Here is a 13,926-nt window from a genome sequence, read left to right on the forward strand (position 1 = left end):
GGGAGTGAAAACAGGAACTAAAAAGAGTCCGAAAACCAAACAGAACATAACTTAAACAAAACATGATCACAGACATGACAAAAAGGGTCCCCAGTCGTCTTGGTCTCCATGCCACCGCATCTGTCAAGGATCGTGTGGTGACTGTCTGTGCACCAGTCTCCCCGCGTTAAACAAAGTCACGCACAGGCATCCTCCATAAAGGGATACCGCCCTACCAGGAGGACGTCATACTCGCTTCGAGTGACCGCCGATGATGATGGGGTTAATCAAAAAAAAAAAAAATAATAAGTGCGGAAAAGGGTGGAGTGCCATCTTCTGGTTGGGGAGGAGACCCTGCCCCAAGTGGAGGAGTTCAAGTACCTAGGAGTCTTGTTCACGAGTGAGGGAATAGTGGATCGTGAGATCGACAGGCAGATCGGTGCGGCATCTTCAGTAATGCGGACGCTGCATCGATCCGTTGTGGTGAAGAAGGAGCTGAGCCGGAAGGCAAAGCTCTCAATTTACCGGTCGATCTACGTTCCCATCCTCACCTATGGTCATGAGCTTTGGGTTAACCGGTAGGAGGCCACGGGGAAGACCCAGGACACGTTGGGAAGACTATGTCTCCCGGCTGGCCTGGGAACGCCTCGGGATCCCCCGGGAGGAGCTGGACGAAGTGGCTGGGGAGAGGAAAGTCTGGGCTTCCCTGCTTAGGCTGCTGCCCCCGCGACCCGACCTCGGATAAGCGGAAGAAGATGGATGGATGGATGGATAATAAGTGGACAAAACCCAAAACCAGTGAAGTTGGCACGTCGTGTAAATCGTAAATGAAAACAGAATACAATGATTTGCAAATCCTTTTCAGCTTATATTCAATTGAATAGACTGCAAAGAAAAGATACTTAACGTTCGAACTGGAAACCTTGTTATGTTGTTATGACACAAACCTAAAATCTAAATTGTTTCAAACGCGTATGTTGAAGCTTTTTAAAACAAAACCTCCACTGGGGCTCTTTCCCAAAATCGTTTTTAAGGACAAAAATCAACATTAACATGTGGACGATAGCCCAAAACACACATTATTAAAATATCTGTGTTCATGTGGACATACTGTATCCTAAGACATACATTTTATGTTTTATGTTAAGCTTAATAAGACAAAAGAAAAGAATGGAGGTTTAAAAATGTGTTAACACATCACAGCATCATCATGGATTCCCAGAAAACATGCACATGTGCCCCCTAGGGGCTGCCAACAGTACAGTGATGACGTCACTGCATCATTGACACATTCCTGTTGCATCACTGCTTTTCTCTTTCATAAAGAAGAAATGAATCATCATTGATCATATAAAACTAATTACACAATAAAACATTCCAAACGTGGAGATGTCGGACACACAACTGTGTCAATGCTTGTTTGTCAGCACTGACACAGGTGTGCTGTGGTGTGCGCACTATGAAGGTTGGATGACTCATCAGTCCTACCTCCAGTCATCATGCAGACTTTAGAGGACTTGGAAAAATCCAGAACTATGGTAACGGTAAATGGAACATACTACTGCTGTGTAACGCTGTCTCCTAAATGTAGGAGACGGTATAATGTTTCAAGGTAAATGTTGCATTCAGTGGTCGACCTCCGTCTTCTTTTAAGCCAAGATCTTATGCCATCTGGTTTATTCACTACCAAGCACGATGTTATTTAGGCTACATTTCCCCATTTATTATAAAGACTTTATATATTTTTAAAACTATCGTATTCCAAGTAAATCTATGTAATTATGGCAAGTATATGAGGGTGTAAAATTCTAGTTTGTACGTCTGGACCACGACTGCCAGTGAATCATTCAATAGTTTGACACCTCCTGCAGCTGATGCTTGTTTATTTTTCACTGACTTACTCATCATGGTGAGCAACACTGAGCTCATCAACAGACTGACCGAAGATGTTGTGGAAAAACAAGCTTCAGATCGTTTTCTCTATGTGTCATCATTCGACCAATCAGCATTCGGCATCAACACAACTTTACAACACCATACAATTTTTAATGAATATTAATTAGAATTGCTCTGTATGAATATCATTGTGTCAATTATTTTTTTTAATATTGAATAAATAGCCAAATCTACTTTTCTTAATAGATACAATTAGGGTTGTACGGTATACCGGTATTACTATAGTACCGCGATATATTCGGTACTATACCGCCTCTAACAAGTACCGTTCCAACACACCTCACATCCACTGTAATGATATCAAGTACAGGAGCGTATCTAGGCGATATTACTATGATTAAATCGATATTTTTTAGCATGACAAAATCTTTTTTCATTTTTTTAAAATGTATATTATGTTTATAAACTCAGGAAATATGTCCCTGGACACATGAGGACTTTCAATATGACCAATGTATGATCCTGTAACGACTTGGTATCGGATTGATACCCAAATTTGTGGTATCATCCAAAACTAATGTAAAGTATCAAACAACAGAAGAATAAGTGATTATTACATTTTAACAGAAGTGTAGATAGAACATGTTAAAAGAGAAAGTAAGCAGATATTAACAGTAAATGAACGAGTGGATTAATAATAAATTTTCTACCACTTGTCCTTAATAATTTTGACAAAATAATAGAATGATAAATGACACAATATATTACTGCATATGTCAGCAGACTAAATTAGGAGCCTTGGTTTGCTTACTTACTAATAAAAGACAAGTTGTCTTGTATGTTCAGTTAAGTTAAGTTAAAGTTAAAGTACCAATGATTGTCACACACACACTAGGTGTGGTGAAATTTGTCCTCTGCATTTGACCCATCCCCTTGTTCACCCCCTGGGAGGTGAGGGGAGCAGTGGGCAGCAGCAGTGGCCGTGCCCGGGAATCATTTTGGTGATTTAACCCCCAATTCCAAGCAGAGAGGTAATGGGTGCCAAGCAGAGAGGTAATGGGTCCCATTTTTATAGTCTTTGGTATGAATATTTTATTTAAGGACAAACTTGCAATAAGAAACATGTTTAATGTACCGTAAGAGTTTTTTGTTAAAATAAAGGCAATAATGCAATTTTTTGTGGTCCCCTTTATTTAGAAAAGTATCGAAAAGTACCAAAAAGTATCGAAATACATTTTGGTAGCGGTACCAAAATATTAGTAACATAAAACATAAAAGTAACCTAAAACATAAAAGTAACACATTTAAACATGTTCCTGGATAAAATGCCCATACAATTGCATGTGTCCAAATTCTGAGGCCTTTCTTAAGTTAATTCAAATTATGCAAGCGAGTAATAACCTGTGATTAACCATGAATCCAAATTCAAAAGTTGTGATTATTCCGATTTAAAAAATGAATTACTGTATTTGCAAAAATGCACAACTTAAAAAAATAATGCTGAAATATTGATACTTAAAAATAAATATACCGTATTTTTCAGACTATAAGTCGCAGTTTTTTTCATAGTTTGGCCAGGCTCCAGTGCGACTTGTATATGTTTTTTTCCTTTTTATTATGCATTTTCGGCAGGTGCGACTTATACTCCGGTGCGACCTATACTCCGAAAAATACGGTATGCCTGGATTGGAAATGAAAGAAGCATCTCCCAGAAGATGCCTTGATGTAAAAGAGGCCTCTTTTTGGGAAAAAAATTATTGTATCTGCTAATAATGTGTGTGAATGGGTAAATGTGACATATCATGTAAAGTAAAGGACTTTGGGTATCGTGCAGGTATAGTAAAGACAATTTTACCATCTAAGCGTTTATTTAAAATTGAACCAAAACTTTAAAGGTCTAAATTTACCATAAAACCTTTTTTGTACAAACTACAGTATATAAATACATCAAAGTGGCCACCCACATCCTTTTGGATTTTCAGTATGCAACCCTCAGTGGAAGAAGTTTAGACACCGTATAGATCAGGTATGTCCAAACTATCTGACTTGGGGGCCGCATTGGGCTAAAGAAATTTGGCCGGGGGCCAAAAGTCGACTGCATGTAAAGTAACAATATATATAGCCTATGTACATATTATATTAATATAATGGAGATATTCATACTATAAGAGAGAGTATGTGAAACTTCGACTCCTACCTTGTTTACTTTTGTGGCGACCTCCTTAGAGTTTTGTAATCAATCAAAAAATATCAAGCAGCTAAAATGCATCAAACACAGATAAGTGTGGAGAGAGTGTTTTGCATTTTTTCCCATCTGACATTTTAATGGATTTAAATGGGTGTAATTTTTAAAGTTTTATGGTGATTGGACATTTTTATAATACCCACAAGGTTTTTGTTATGTGTGTTGACTTTTTTTTTTGCGCCATGAGTAGTAGTAGTGAATTTAGTCATAAAAGTGAATGCTTCTAATCACAATTCATGGTCATTAACCTGATTTACTCACATTGTCCACAAAATGGCAGAACATTTGCTGCAATCAGATTGTCAGATAATTCAAATTAAAGTAAAAACACCCCACAGGGGCAGCACGGTGAAAGAGGGGTTAGTACGTCTGCCTCACAATACGAAGGTCCTGAGCAGTCCTAAGTTCAATCCCGGGCTCGGGATCTTTCTGTGTGGAGTTTGCTGTCACGGCGCGGATTCGAACCCGCTTCTACCCTGCAACTGAGTGTCACAGTTCCTCCTCTGGCTGCTCGGCTGGACACGCTCACGCTGAGCGCAGCACGCCCACGCAGCGACAAGCCTGCACGCAATCGCAATCTGCACACCTGCGACTGATGAAGATGAGCTAGATAAAGGACCAGTGGACCCAAGGATCGGCGCGGGAACTTAGTTACCTCTTTGTGTACCGTAAGCCTTATGCTCTCTTACTGTGTTGTTTTTCCGTCCGTGATCCTGACGTCCATGTTGCTCTTCCGCAGTGCCTTCCCGAGTCTTCTCTCCTCGAGATCTCCCGTTGTTTCCCCGGTGTTTTGGACTGCCTTCCTCGTTTCCCGACTCCTCGCTCGCCCCTGGACTCTGACGTCTCTCTCTGCCCCACGGACCCCTCGCTGATCTTGGACCCCTTTTGCCTTGCCCTCTTTGGACTTGTCTGCTTTTTCTCATCAACACTTGGTAACACACACTTCAGATATCTACACACAGTCTTACACCACACACACTCTTGTATTTTAGTCACACACTCCATTTCTATAGTTTAGTTGTATTGTTTGTTATTATTATTATATATATTTATTATATATAATAAATTATTGAACATACTGCCCTCTGGTGTCTGAGCCGTCACCTCCCCTTTAGTCTAAACACAACATTTGCATGTTCTCCCCGTGACTGCGTGGGTTCCCTCCGGGTACTCCGGCTTCCTCCCACCTCCAAAAACATGCACCTGGGGATAGGTTGATTGGCAACACTAAATTGGCCCTAGTGTGTGAATGTGAGTGTGAATGTTGTCTGTCTATCTGTGTTGGCCCTGTGATGAGGTGGCGACTTGTCCAGGGTGCACCCCGCCTTCCGCCCGATTGTAGCTCCAGCGCCCCCTGCGACCCCGAAGGGATTAAGCAGTAGAAAATGGATGGATGGATGGACACCCCACAGGCCAGATTCCCTATTAAACTCATGACGTTTTACGGGCCAAACTGAAGACGCCGGCCCCTGGGTCGTAGTTCGAACATCACTGGTATAGATGATAACACAGCATATACTCACGTTTAACATGCCTAAATTATGTCATTTGGACTACCGTATTAAAGGAAGTGCTTCTTTCTTTATTAAATCGCTGACACTTGCAATTTTATATGGCCCCATCAAAAACAGCATAGAGAATCCATCAATCACCAAGGTGTGGATTATTTGTTTGGTCCGAGGAATGATATGCAGGCAAATTGACTAGTTTGTTATGCGCAGTGTTTGGTCGTACAATAACTCAAGACAATACTGTATAACAACTGGGGCAATATTATAGCAAAATTGTGTTAAAAACAGAATGCAAAAAACGAGGTATATTTTCAATATTATCATTATGTTTCTGCGCTAATTGGCTGAGATAATTGCATGGTTGTTCTTTCTTATAATGAGGTGTGTATCTTCGGGGGTCGGAAAAAGATGGGGGGAAAAATATTTGTTTTGTTTTAATATGGTTTATTTAGGACACACGACATAAACCTTCCTAATTGCTAGAAATCCCACTGTTTATAATAAACATGCCTCACTGATGAGAGTATTTGGTGAGCGCCATTTTGTCGTACTAATTTCGGCGGTCCATCGACTCACTGTAGTTTGTTTACGTGTGCAACTTTCTCCAACGCTGCCACAGAAAAACGTGTTTTATGCCACTCCTTTTTTGTCTCATTTTGTCCACCAAACGTTTTATACTGTGCGTGAATGTACAAAGGTGAGCTTTGTTGACGTTATTGACTTGTTGGAGTACTAATCGACATATTTGGTGCGTGCAACTAATCAATGCTAACATACTATTTAGATTAGCTGTATGTACATATTGCATCATTATACCTCGTTTGTAGCTATATTTCAGCTCATTTAATTTCCTTTACTTATGTCCTCTGTGTATTTAATTTATATTTGTCACATTATTTGTATGTAATATTGGCTGCATTTCTGATAGTTGTTTGTGTGCCATGTCGTTATGGACTGCAGCAAACGTTACTCAGCATGCTAAAAATTGTAATAAATCCATTACAAGAAGACAGCCTGCCGTTTCCTTTAAGTTGGGACACACACATCTATGCCTTTGGTGATTCTAAGCCAATAATTTCCAGGAGTTATCTCACCCCCTTTACAATGTTGTAAAAATGTGTAGAATAAATATTACATTTCAACAATTCTGTCAAAGAAGATTTGCGTCAGCTTGCAACACATAGTCATTTTGATAGTTGGCTAACATAGCTAATATAGACACCACATCATGTGTTGCCTTCATTATAAGACTTATATAAAGTGTAACATTTTTTGCGGATCCAGACATCTTTTTGTTGTCTTTTTTATCCCAATATTGTTCTTTCAACATGTTGGGTTGCCAACCCCTGATTTAGACTGAAGTTAAAAGTTCCAAATATGTAATGTTTCCCTAAAAATGTCTACCTTTTGGGGGTCAAATGGGGCGAACATGACAGAAAGAAAAGAAGAATTAGATGTTCTAGTTCTTTTGTGGTCACAGCAGAGGAAATTGGAAAAAGTTAAAAAAAGACAAAGTAAGTGAGTAAAAACACAACAGACAGAAAAATAGCGAAGTAATAAGCATATTGTTCTCTTCAAAAGTGTCCTGTTTTACAGCAGCACAGGGGGTAAGCGGTTCCAGGCAGCACACAATGGGCCAACAGGATCAATATTGACATTCTCCTTAGTGATAGCGGTGTTGGCTTGCTCAGGGTCAGCGACTGGACCTTTTGTATGAGCCAGCATTTTGTGGTCACGGCTGGGGGACACTTACAGTAACCTTGGCCTCAAGGCATAATGGAGGGTCTGAGCGAGACCTGGATAGGTCCCTCCCCTTTATGGGCCTTTTTACCGTAAGAGTGCTCAGCCCTCCAGTGGCCCGATTCAATCACAGATCATTACTTTGTCAAAACAGCTACCAGACCGTGTTGGCACATGCGCTCGCCAGCTCGTGCGGCGAGCAGCAGCGTGGAGTGCCAGTTGTTCAGTGCAGCAGCAGAACAAGACAGAGCAAGCACACCAATTTTGTACGAGTGACTGTTTATTACTTCTAATTGCAACAAGTAGTAACAATTAGACAGATTTTCCCAACGTTATGGTGAGAAGGGCTATAACTAAATCATAAAACACTCCATGATGTTGCATTGCTCAACCAATGTTTACCCAAACTGGCCAATTAATCCGAGGCGAAATCATAAAAAGGAAATGATGCAAGTTATTTTGGTGGTCTTTTCCAATTGGCTGAAAGTCAAATTTGTAAGGGATACCACGCAACTTTGTTTAGTGTGAGAGGAAGATCAGTGAGGGAACGCAAGGAAAAGAAAGAAATATGAACAATAGCAGGCATGGGAGTTAACGTTCAGAAAAGCCTCTAATGTTGAATGCTCGAAAGGTCGTACATTTGGAATTTAACCAAAATATGCATCTGGAGTTGCACAAAATGCAAGCTTGGTTCAGCGAATATCAAAGGGTCAATGATAGATCATTTGTATTATTTCATAAAGGTGATGATGGGTAGAAAAAAAATGTGGTCCAAGAGAAGGAGGTGAGAAAAACACATTAGAGGTAAGACAAGGTCATCTGAGCAGATGGGGTTCTGTAGGGTAGGTTGATTTCATGAAACATCAGTGCAGAGTCGTTCTTTTTCTTCTGGGATTCTCTCACTCACACACACATGTGCATACATCTTCATTCCTCTGTCCAAACTTTGAATGCCGAAATAGACACTCCATCCATGTTGTACCTGATGTAACAGTTACATACATGTACGTACAGGCAAGAACGTCTCCTAGTCGGTGGGCCGCCTCAGAGTCCGAACCACTCTGTGATCCCTCCTCTCCTGGGGTCAGGTTTCTGCCTCTGTTTCTCATCTTCCATAAACTTCTCCTGAATTTCCTCCATGGAGCCCTCCGCTGGCGTGTTGGCCTTTTCCGGGAAGATATCAGGGAAGGCGAATGTCTGGCCTTGAGCCTGAAATGCAAAGTTAAAAACAGAAACTGTTAAAGAAAACTGAAGATTCTCTAATAAGGAAACACTGAACCATGCACTTTGCGGTCTATTCTCCTGGTTGCACATAGGTTAGGGCTGGGCGATATGGACGAAAAAGTATATCTCGATATATTTTTACTTAAACTCGATATTCGATATATCTCTCGATATATTTTCCGGTAAAAATAATACATATAAAGATATTAATTTTTGAGCGAGATTCACTGAAATTGAAGTGTAAACGGTCAGTGGCACTTTTATTAACCCAGTTAGTCAAGATGGGTTTTAACAGCACAGAAAACAAACTGTTTAAGTAGCACAGAATTACATAACATAAATAAAACAGAAAAAATATTCTTTCTACGTAAAACAAATAACACAGCTGTTCAAACAATACATTTTTGGCAGCATTTCTCGAGCTAAATATTCCAAGCTTGGCAACTTGAGAACAGTTTGGATTTGGGCTTACATGGTAAACAACTCAAATGAAGTTTTATATATCTTACAAACTCGATATAACATAGGTGCAATTTTACCCACTTGTAGTTATGCACATTTCTCCTATTCGTATTCTCCCATCCAACCTGTGCACATGCCCACCCCACACAAGTTTGGCAAAAGTGTTTAAGTCTGTAATGAAGGTGGGCTCATTAGTAATTAGGCAGACTTTGCTACAACAATTTTCTTTTTCTGGCTGTGTAAAAAATGTGGACCATGGAGTTATACTAACACTGGTGAATGTCATTGTAATCCATGAAAAAGATAACATGTTAAATTGTATATAGCCGTATCAATCCACACATCGCTTGTCACACCAATATGTGTCGTCATGGTGATGCGTGTGTGTGCATGCTACAACAGCTTATTCTTCCTGGCTGGATGTGAATAATAATCCATGGATGAAACTTTGTTTACTTGTTATCATAACTACCCTGATGTTATTTGTGATTTAAAGAGTTATGTTTAGTAAAAATGTTTGTAAAGCCGTGACGCATCATCGGGGCCAAAAAGCTGTGTGAGGGAGCGTGACAGTTTGATATTAACTGTCAACTAGGGATGATGTTTGATAAGAAATTATCGAGTTTGAGCCTATTATCGAATCCTCTTATCGAACCGATTCTTTATCGATTCTCTTATCGAGTCCAGATAGGTTGTTGTATATGGAAAAAAACACAATATTTGGTTGAACAAAAGCTCACTTTTATTATATAAGAAAAAAATAAAATCTAATAAATAAATAAATATTGACTGTTACCCCCCTAAAAAAATAAAATGAAATGAATAAATATTGACTGTTGTTACCCAAAGTATATTAAGTGGGATTTTTCAGAAAAACAAATATATACAGTAACACAAAAACAACCTGTCTCTGCGATTACTATAGGTGTATAAATAATAATACAGTGTTAAATAAAATCAGTCCATTGGGCACAAAACTGAAAATAATACAGCTCTCCAAAAAGTGCACTTCTGCTGCTATTTGACATAACTGTTTGTTATGATGCTTTGACATTTTTGCACTTTATTTCTTTATTGAAAGAAAATTCTATGAAGAGAAAAGTTGTTTGCAAATGTGGTTACAATGCTAAAAAAATGAATAGTTAAAGCTAAAAAAACAAATACACTTTGTTGAGTTAACATTATTTCTTTATAGGGGGAAAGATGTGATGTTATGAGTTAGTGAAAATAACAACTACACTACCCAGCATGGAACGGGAGTGACGAGCATGCGGTAGCCCCGAAAAGTGTTGTTGCATGTTGTCACCCGGCAGCTAAGAATGAGGTTATGAGCACGCTGTGAAAGTAAACGTCAAAAACTCAGCCAACACGCCTTGTCTGCATTATTTATAATTAGACAGACAACACATATACAGTGGGATTTTGTTTTGTTTACAGGGAAAGAAAAACAAAAGTTAAAAAAGGGAGATGTCATGTATGTTGTATATTTATGTATGTGCTGCGGTTGCTTTAAGAACGTTGCGACAGCTGCCGTAAAGGAGGTGCGTTGCTAGCCTGGTTGGTATGTTTCCTGTTGGTCGTAAAAGTGTTCGTCATGTGTTTGTACCCTGCTCAAATCTCTCAGTAAAGTTATTCATTGGATTATACCTTTTGTTTTGAACTTTATTACATCTTGGAGTGCTTTTTCCGGTCCATTGTTTTCCTGCTTTCGCTATCTGCGCCTAATGACTGAGCTACGTGACGTCATTTCTTGTGATGTCACACGGAGCTTTTCTGGTCGGGACGGGATTCTTTCCCAGGGATTCGAATAAAGAACCAACTCTTTTTCTTTACTATAGTGATCTCGATAACGGGTACCGGTCCTCAAAAAGGGATTCGAGTCCGAGGACTTGGTTCTTTTCTTATCGAACAACCGGGATAACCGGTTTCGAGTATCATCCCTACTGTCAACAAATCAATTGAAACACTTGATACATGCTACATTATATATATATTTTTTCTATTAAATGGCTCATAGCTTAATGATCTTGGTCCAGATTAAATTGTTGCATTAAACGTCTAATAGTACCAGAATGTTCAAACACAGCAGATATAGGCGTGGCCCCCGCCTCTGCTGCGGTCAAACTCACAAGACAACTATGTGCATTTTGATTTTTGATAGTTAATAGAGATAGTTAATAGACATCATTGTCCTTTTATCTTCATCTCAATGGATATTTCCGGGTGTCTCAATTGAAATGATCAGAATAGATTAAATAGTTTCTTTACTCATTTAATTATGTGTGGTGTACAATACATTCCCCCCTTTAAGTGCAATATAATATTTGACTCTACAGGAGTGCTCAGCTTATTCCAGCCTCAAAGGTGCATAACAATAAAAGTATTTTGGTCAATGGGAGAATATGCGAAACCTCCCTATTTAACCCTTGCTTCATCCGCAGTGCTCATCTTGGATGAAGGTGCAGAGTGACAGTCTTAAATTGAGGGGGAGAATACTGCACGGCCAGAATCCACGCAATTGCACGGCTTTTTTCACTCAAGCACTTTGGAGAATAGGGCCCTTTTAGAATACTTCTTTGTGGACATACAACGTACGATCTTGGAATGGACAATATAGTCTAAAATCCATGTTCTGATATAAAGTATCTTGCAGCCTCTTGCAATAACGATATACTCCAGGGCTGCACAATTAATCAAATTTTAATCACAATTTTAGTCAAATGAGGCTGATCATTGCAGGCTCCGCTGGACATCAAATCAAGTCCTTTCATATTCTACGGGGAGAAACGAGCAACAGCGGCTCATTTTAAAGACCCGTAAAAGGGCACTCGTCTAGGCCAGAAGCCATTGTGTATGGACACATGACTTCACCGGCCGGCAATATCAACATTCTCCTGGGCTGCTGCAGCTGATGAGTAATCAAAGTCAGCAAGTCAGATCCGTAACTTCCGGACGCTGGTCTACCAATGGCAGCTTTTTTCCAAGAGTGATTTAGCTTTATTTAAACAGTAAAACTGCATTATCAGCTGTATTATACACATTCTGTGTTAATGTCTTACTGTAGCAGCTGGTCATAAGCAACTTTAAATTATGTATATTTTCTTTGAAATACTATCATTTTAATCTTCTGGTATGACAAGTTTTTCATTTAACTTCTGGCAACCCTGCTCAGTGTATTTGCTTTGATTGTACCGTATTATTCTCTCTGTAGACTCTTTTTAATCCATCCATCCATCCATTACGTAATAACTTCCTGTTCATAACTGGTTACCGTATTTTTCGGACTATAAGTCGCAGTTTTTTTCATAGTCTGGCCGGGGGTGCGCCTTATACTCAGGAGCGACATATGTGTGAAATTATTAACACAATAGCGTAAAAATATCTAATAATATTATTTACCTCATTCACGTAACAGACTAGACGTATAAGATTTCATCGGATTTAGCGATTAGGAGTGACAGATTGTTTGGTAAACGTATAGCATGTTCTATATGTTATAGTTATTTGAATGACTCTTACCATAATATGCTACGTTAACATACCAGACACGTTCTCAGCTGGTTATTTATGCCTCATATAACGTACACTTATTCAGCCTGTTGTTCACTATTCTTTATTTATTTTAAATTGCCTTTCAAATGTCTATTCTTGGTGTTGGGTTTTATCAAATACATTTCCCCCAAAAATGCGACTTATACTCCAGTGCGATTTATATATGTTTTTTCCTTCTTTATTATGCATTTTCGGTCGGTGCGACTTACACTCCGGTGCAACTTATACTCCGAAAAATACAGTACTTGCCACTGTGATATGGTTCCAGCTACACTTAAGTTAAAGTGTACTTCTAAGCACTTACTGTTTCGCTTTACATTTCAAGCTAGCTTAGCAATTAGCATTACCTCTTGTCTCAGCGTGTTGCATTTTGGCTGTTGTTCCAGTGATGATGACAATTGATATTAATGTAGTTTATTTGCTGCCATGGAGGCGAAGATTAGTAGCTTAAGCGGCTCCACACTGTGAATGGATAGACTTTGATGCTAGCCTTCACTCAGGACCCTGCATTGCATTACATTGCAGTGACCACACGTTCATTGCTGCCTATTGCAGCTTGCCGCTCACAAATTTGTGGGACACAGCTAGAATGTGTCTTCAACATGCATTATCGCAGAAGGGTGATAGAAATACATTTTTTATCGTAGGCCAAATTTATAATGTTTATATCGTACATCGTGCAACCCTAGTGATATTCATTCTCATTAGATTAATTTCTCTTCCGGTTATACAAATACTCTTCCCTTGCTGACTTTCGATTTCTCCAGCCGTCTCCTGGATGTCTCTCTCCCTTTCTCTGGTCCTGATTTATTCAGAGGTAAAGGAGGGTATCCATTATTTATTCCATACCAACCCATCTCTCGCCATGGCTAATGCATCGCTGGCACACCAGTCTGTCAGGCTGGTGTGGAGTACAGTGTGTATGTATACAAACACACACGTACACACACACCGCACATTAACGAACGAACACACGTGCACACACACACACACACACACACACACACACACACACACACACACACACACACACACACACATTAACAAGTCAGTGGGTGCAGGCATACACACATCCAAAACTGCCTGTCCTTCTCATCCTATCCAATAGACACCTGGCAGTGCCTTTCAACTGGAGCCAGCTCTCTGCAGTCCTGAAATGACTCCACTGTATCCACAGCCAGATCGTAACTCGTGATCACGGTTTGGATCATGTGAAAAACCATTAATCATCATAAATCCATCACCCCAGTTGATTTATGCTTGCAGACGCACTTAACGGAACCTTCCACTATCACCCTGTTATATGTACTTCAATTA

General features: G+C 39.6%; 1 protein-coding gene across 1 annotated transcript in view; it reads right to left on the reverse strand.

Annotated features, from left to right (window-relative positions):
- Positions 1-7,633: 7,633 nt before the first annotated feature.
- Positions 7,634-13,926, reverse strand: part of mrpl23 (mitochondrial ribosomal protein L23) — an 89,706-nt gene continuing 83,413 nt past the window's right edge. The window contains exon 5 of the mRNA XM_061970014.1: positions 7,634-8,580. Coding sequence (XP_061825998.1) covers positions 8,416-8,580 — 165 coding nt within the window. The 3' untranslated portion in view covers positions 7,634-8,415. The remainder of the gene's footprint in view (positions 8,581-13,926) is intronic.

The sequence above is a fragment of the Nerophis lumbriciformis genome, linkage group LG10, assembly GCF_033978685.3.
Source record: "Nerophis lumbriciformis linkage group LG10, RoL_Nlum_v2.1, whole genome shotgun sequence".
Classification (NCBI taxonomy): Eukaryota; Metazoa; Chordata; class Actinopteri; order Syngnathiformes; family Syngnathidae; genus Nerophis; species Nerophis lumbriciformis.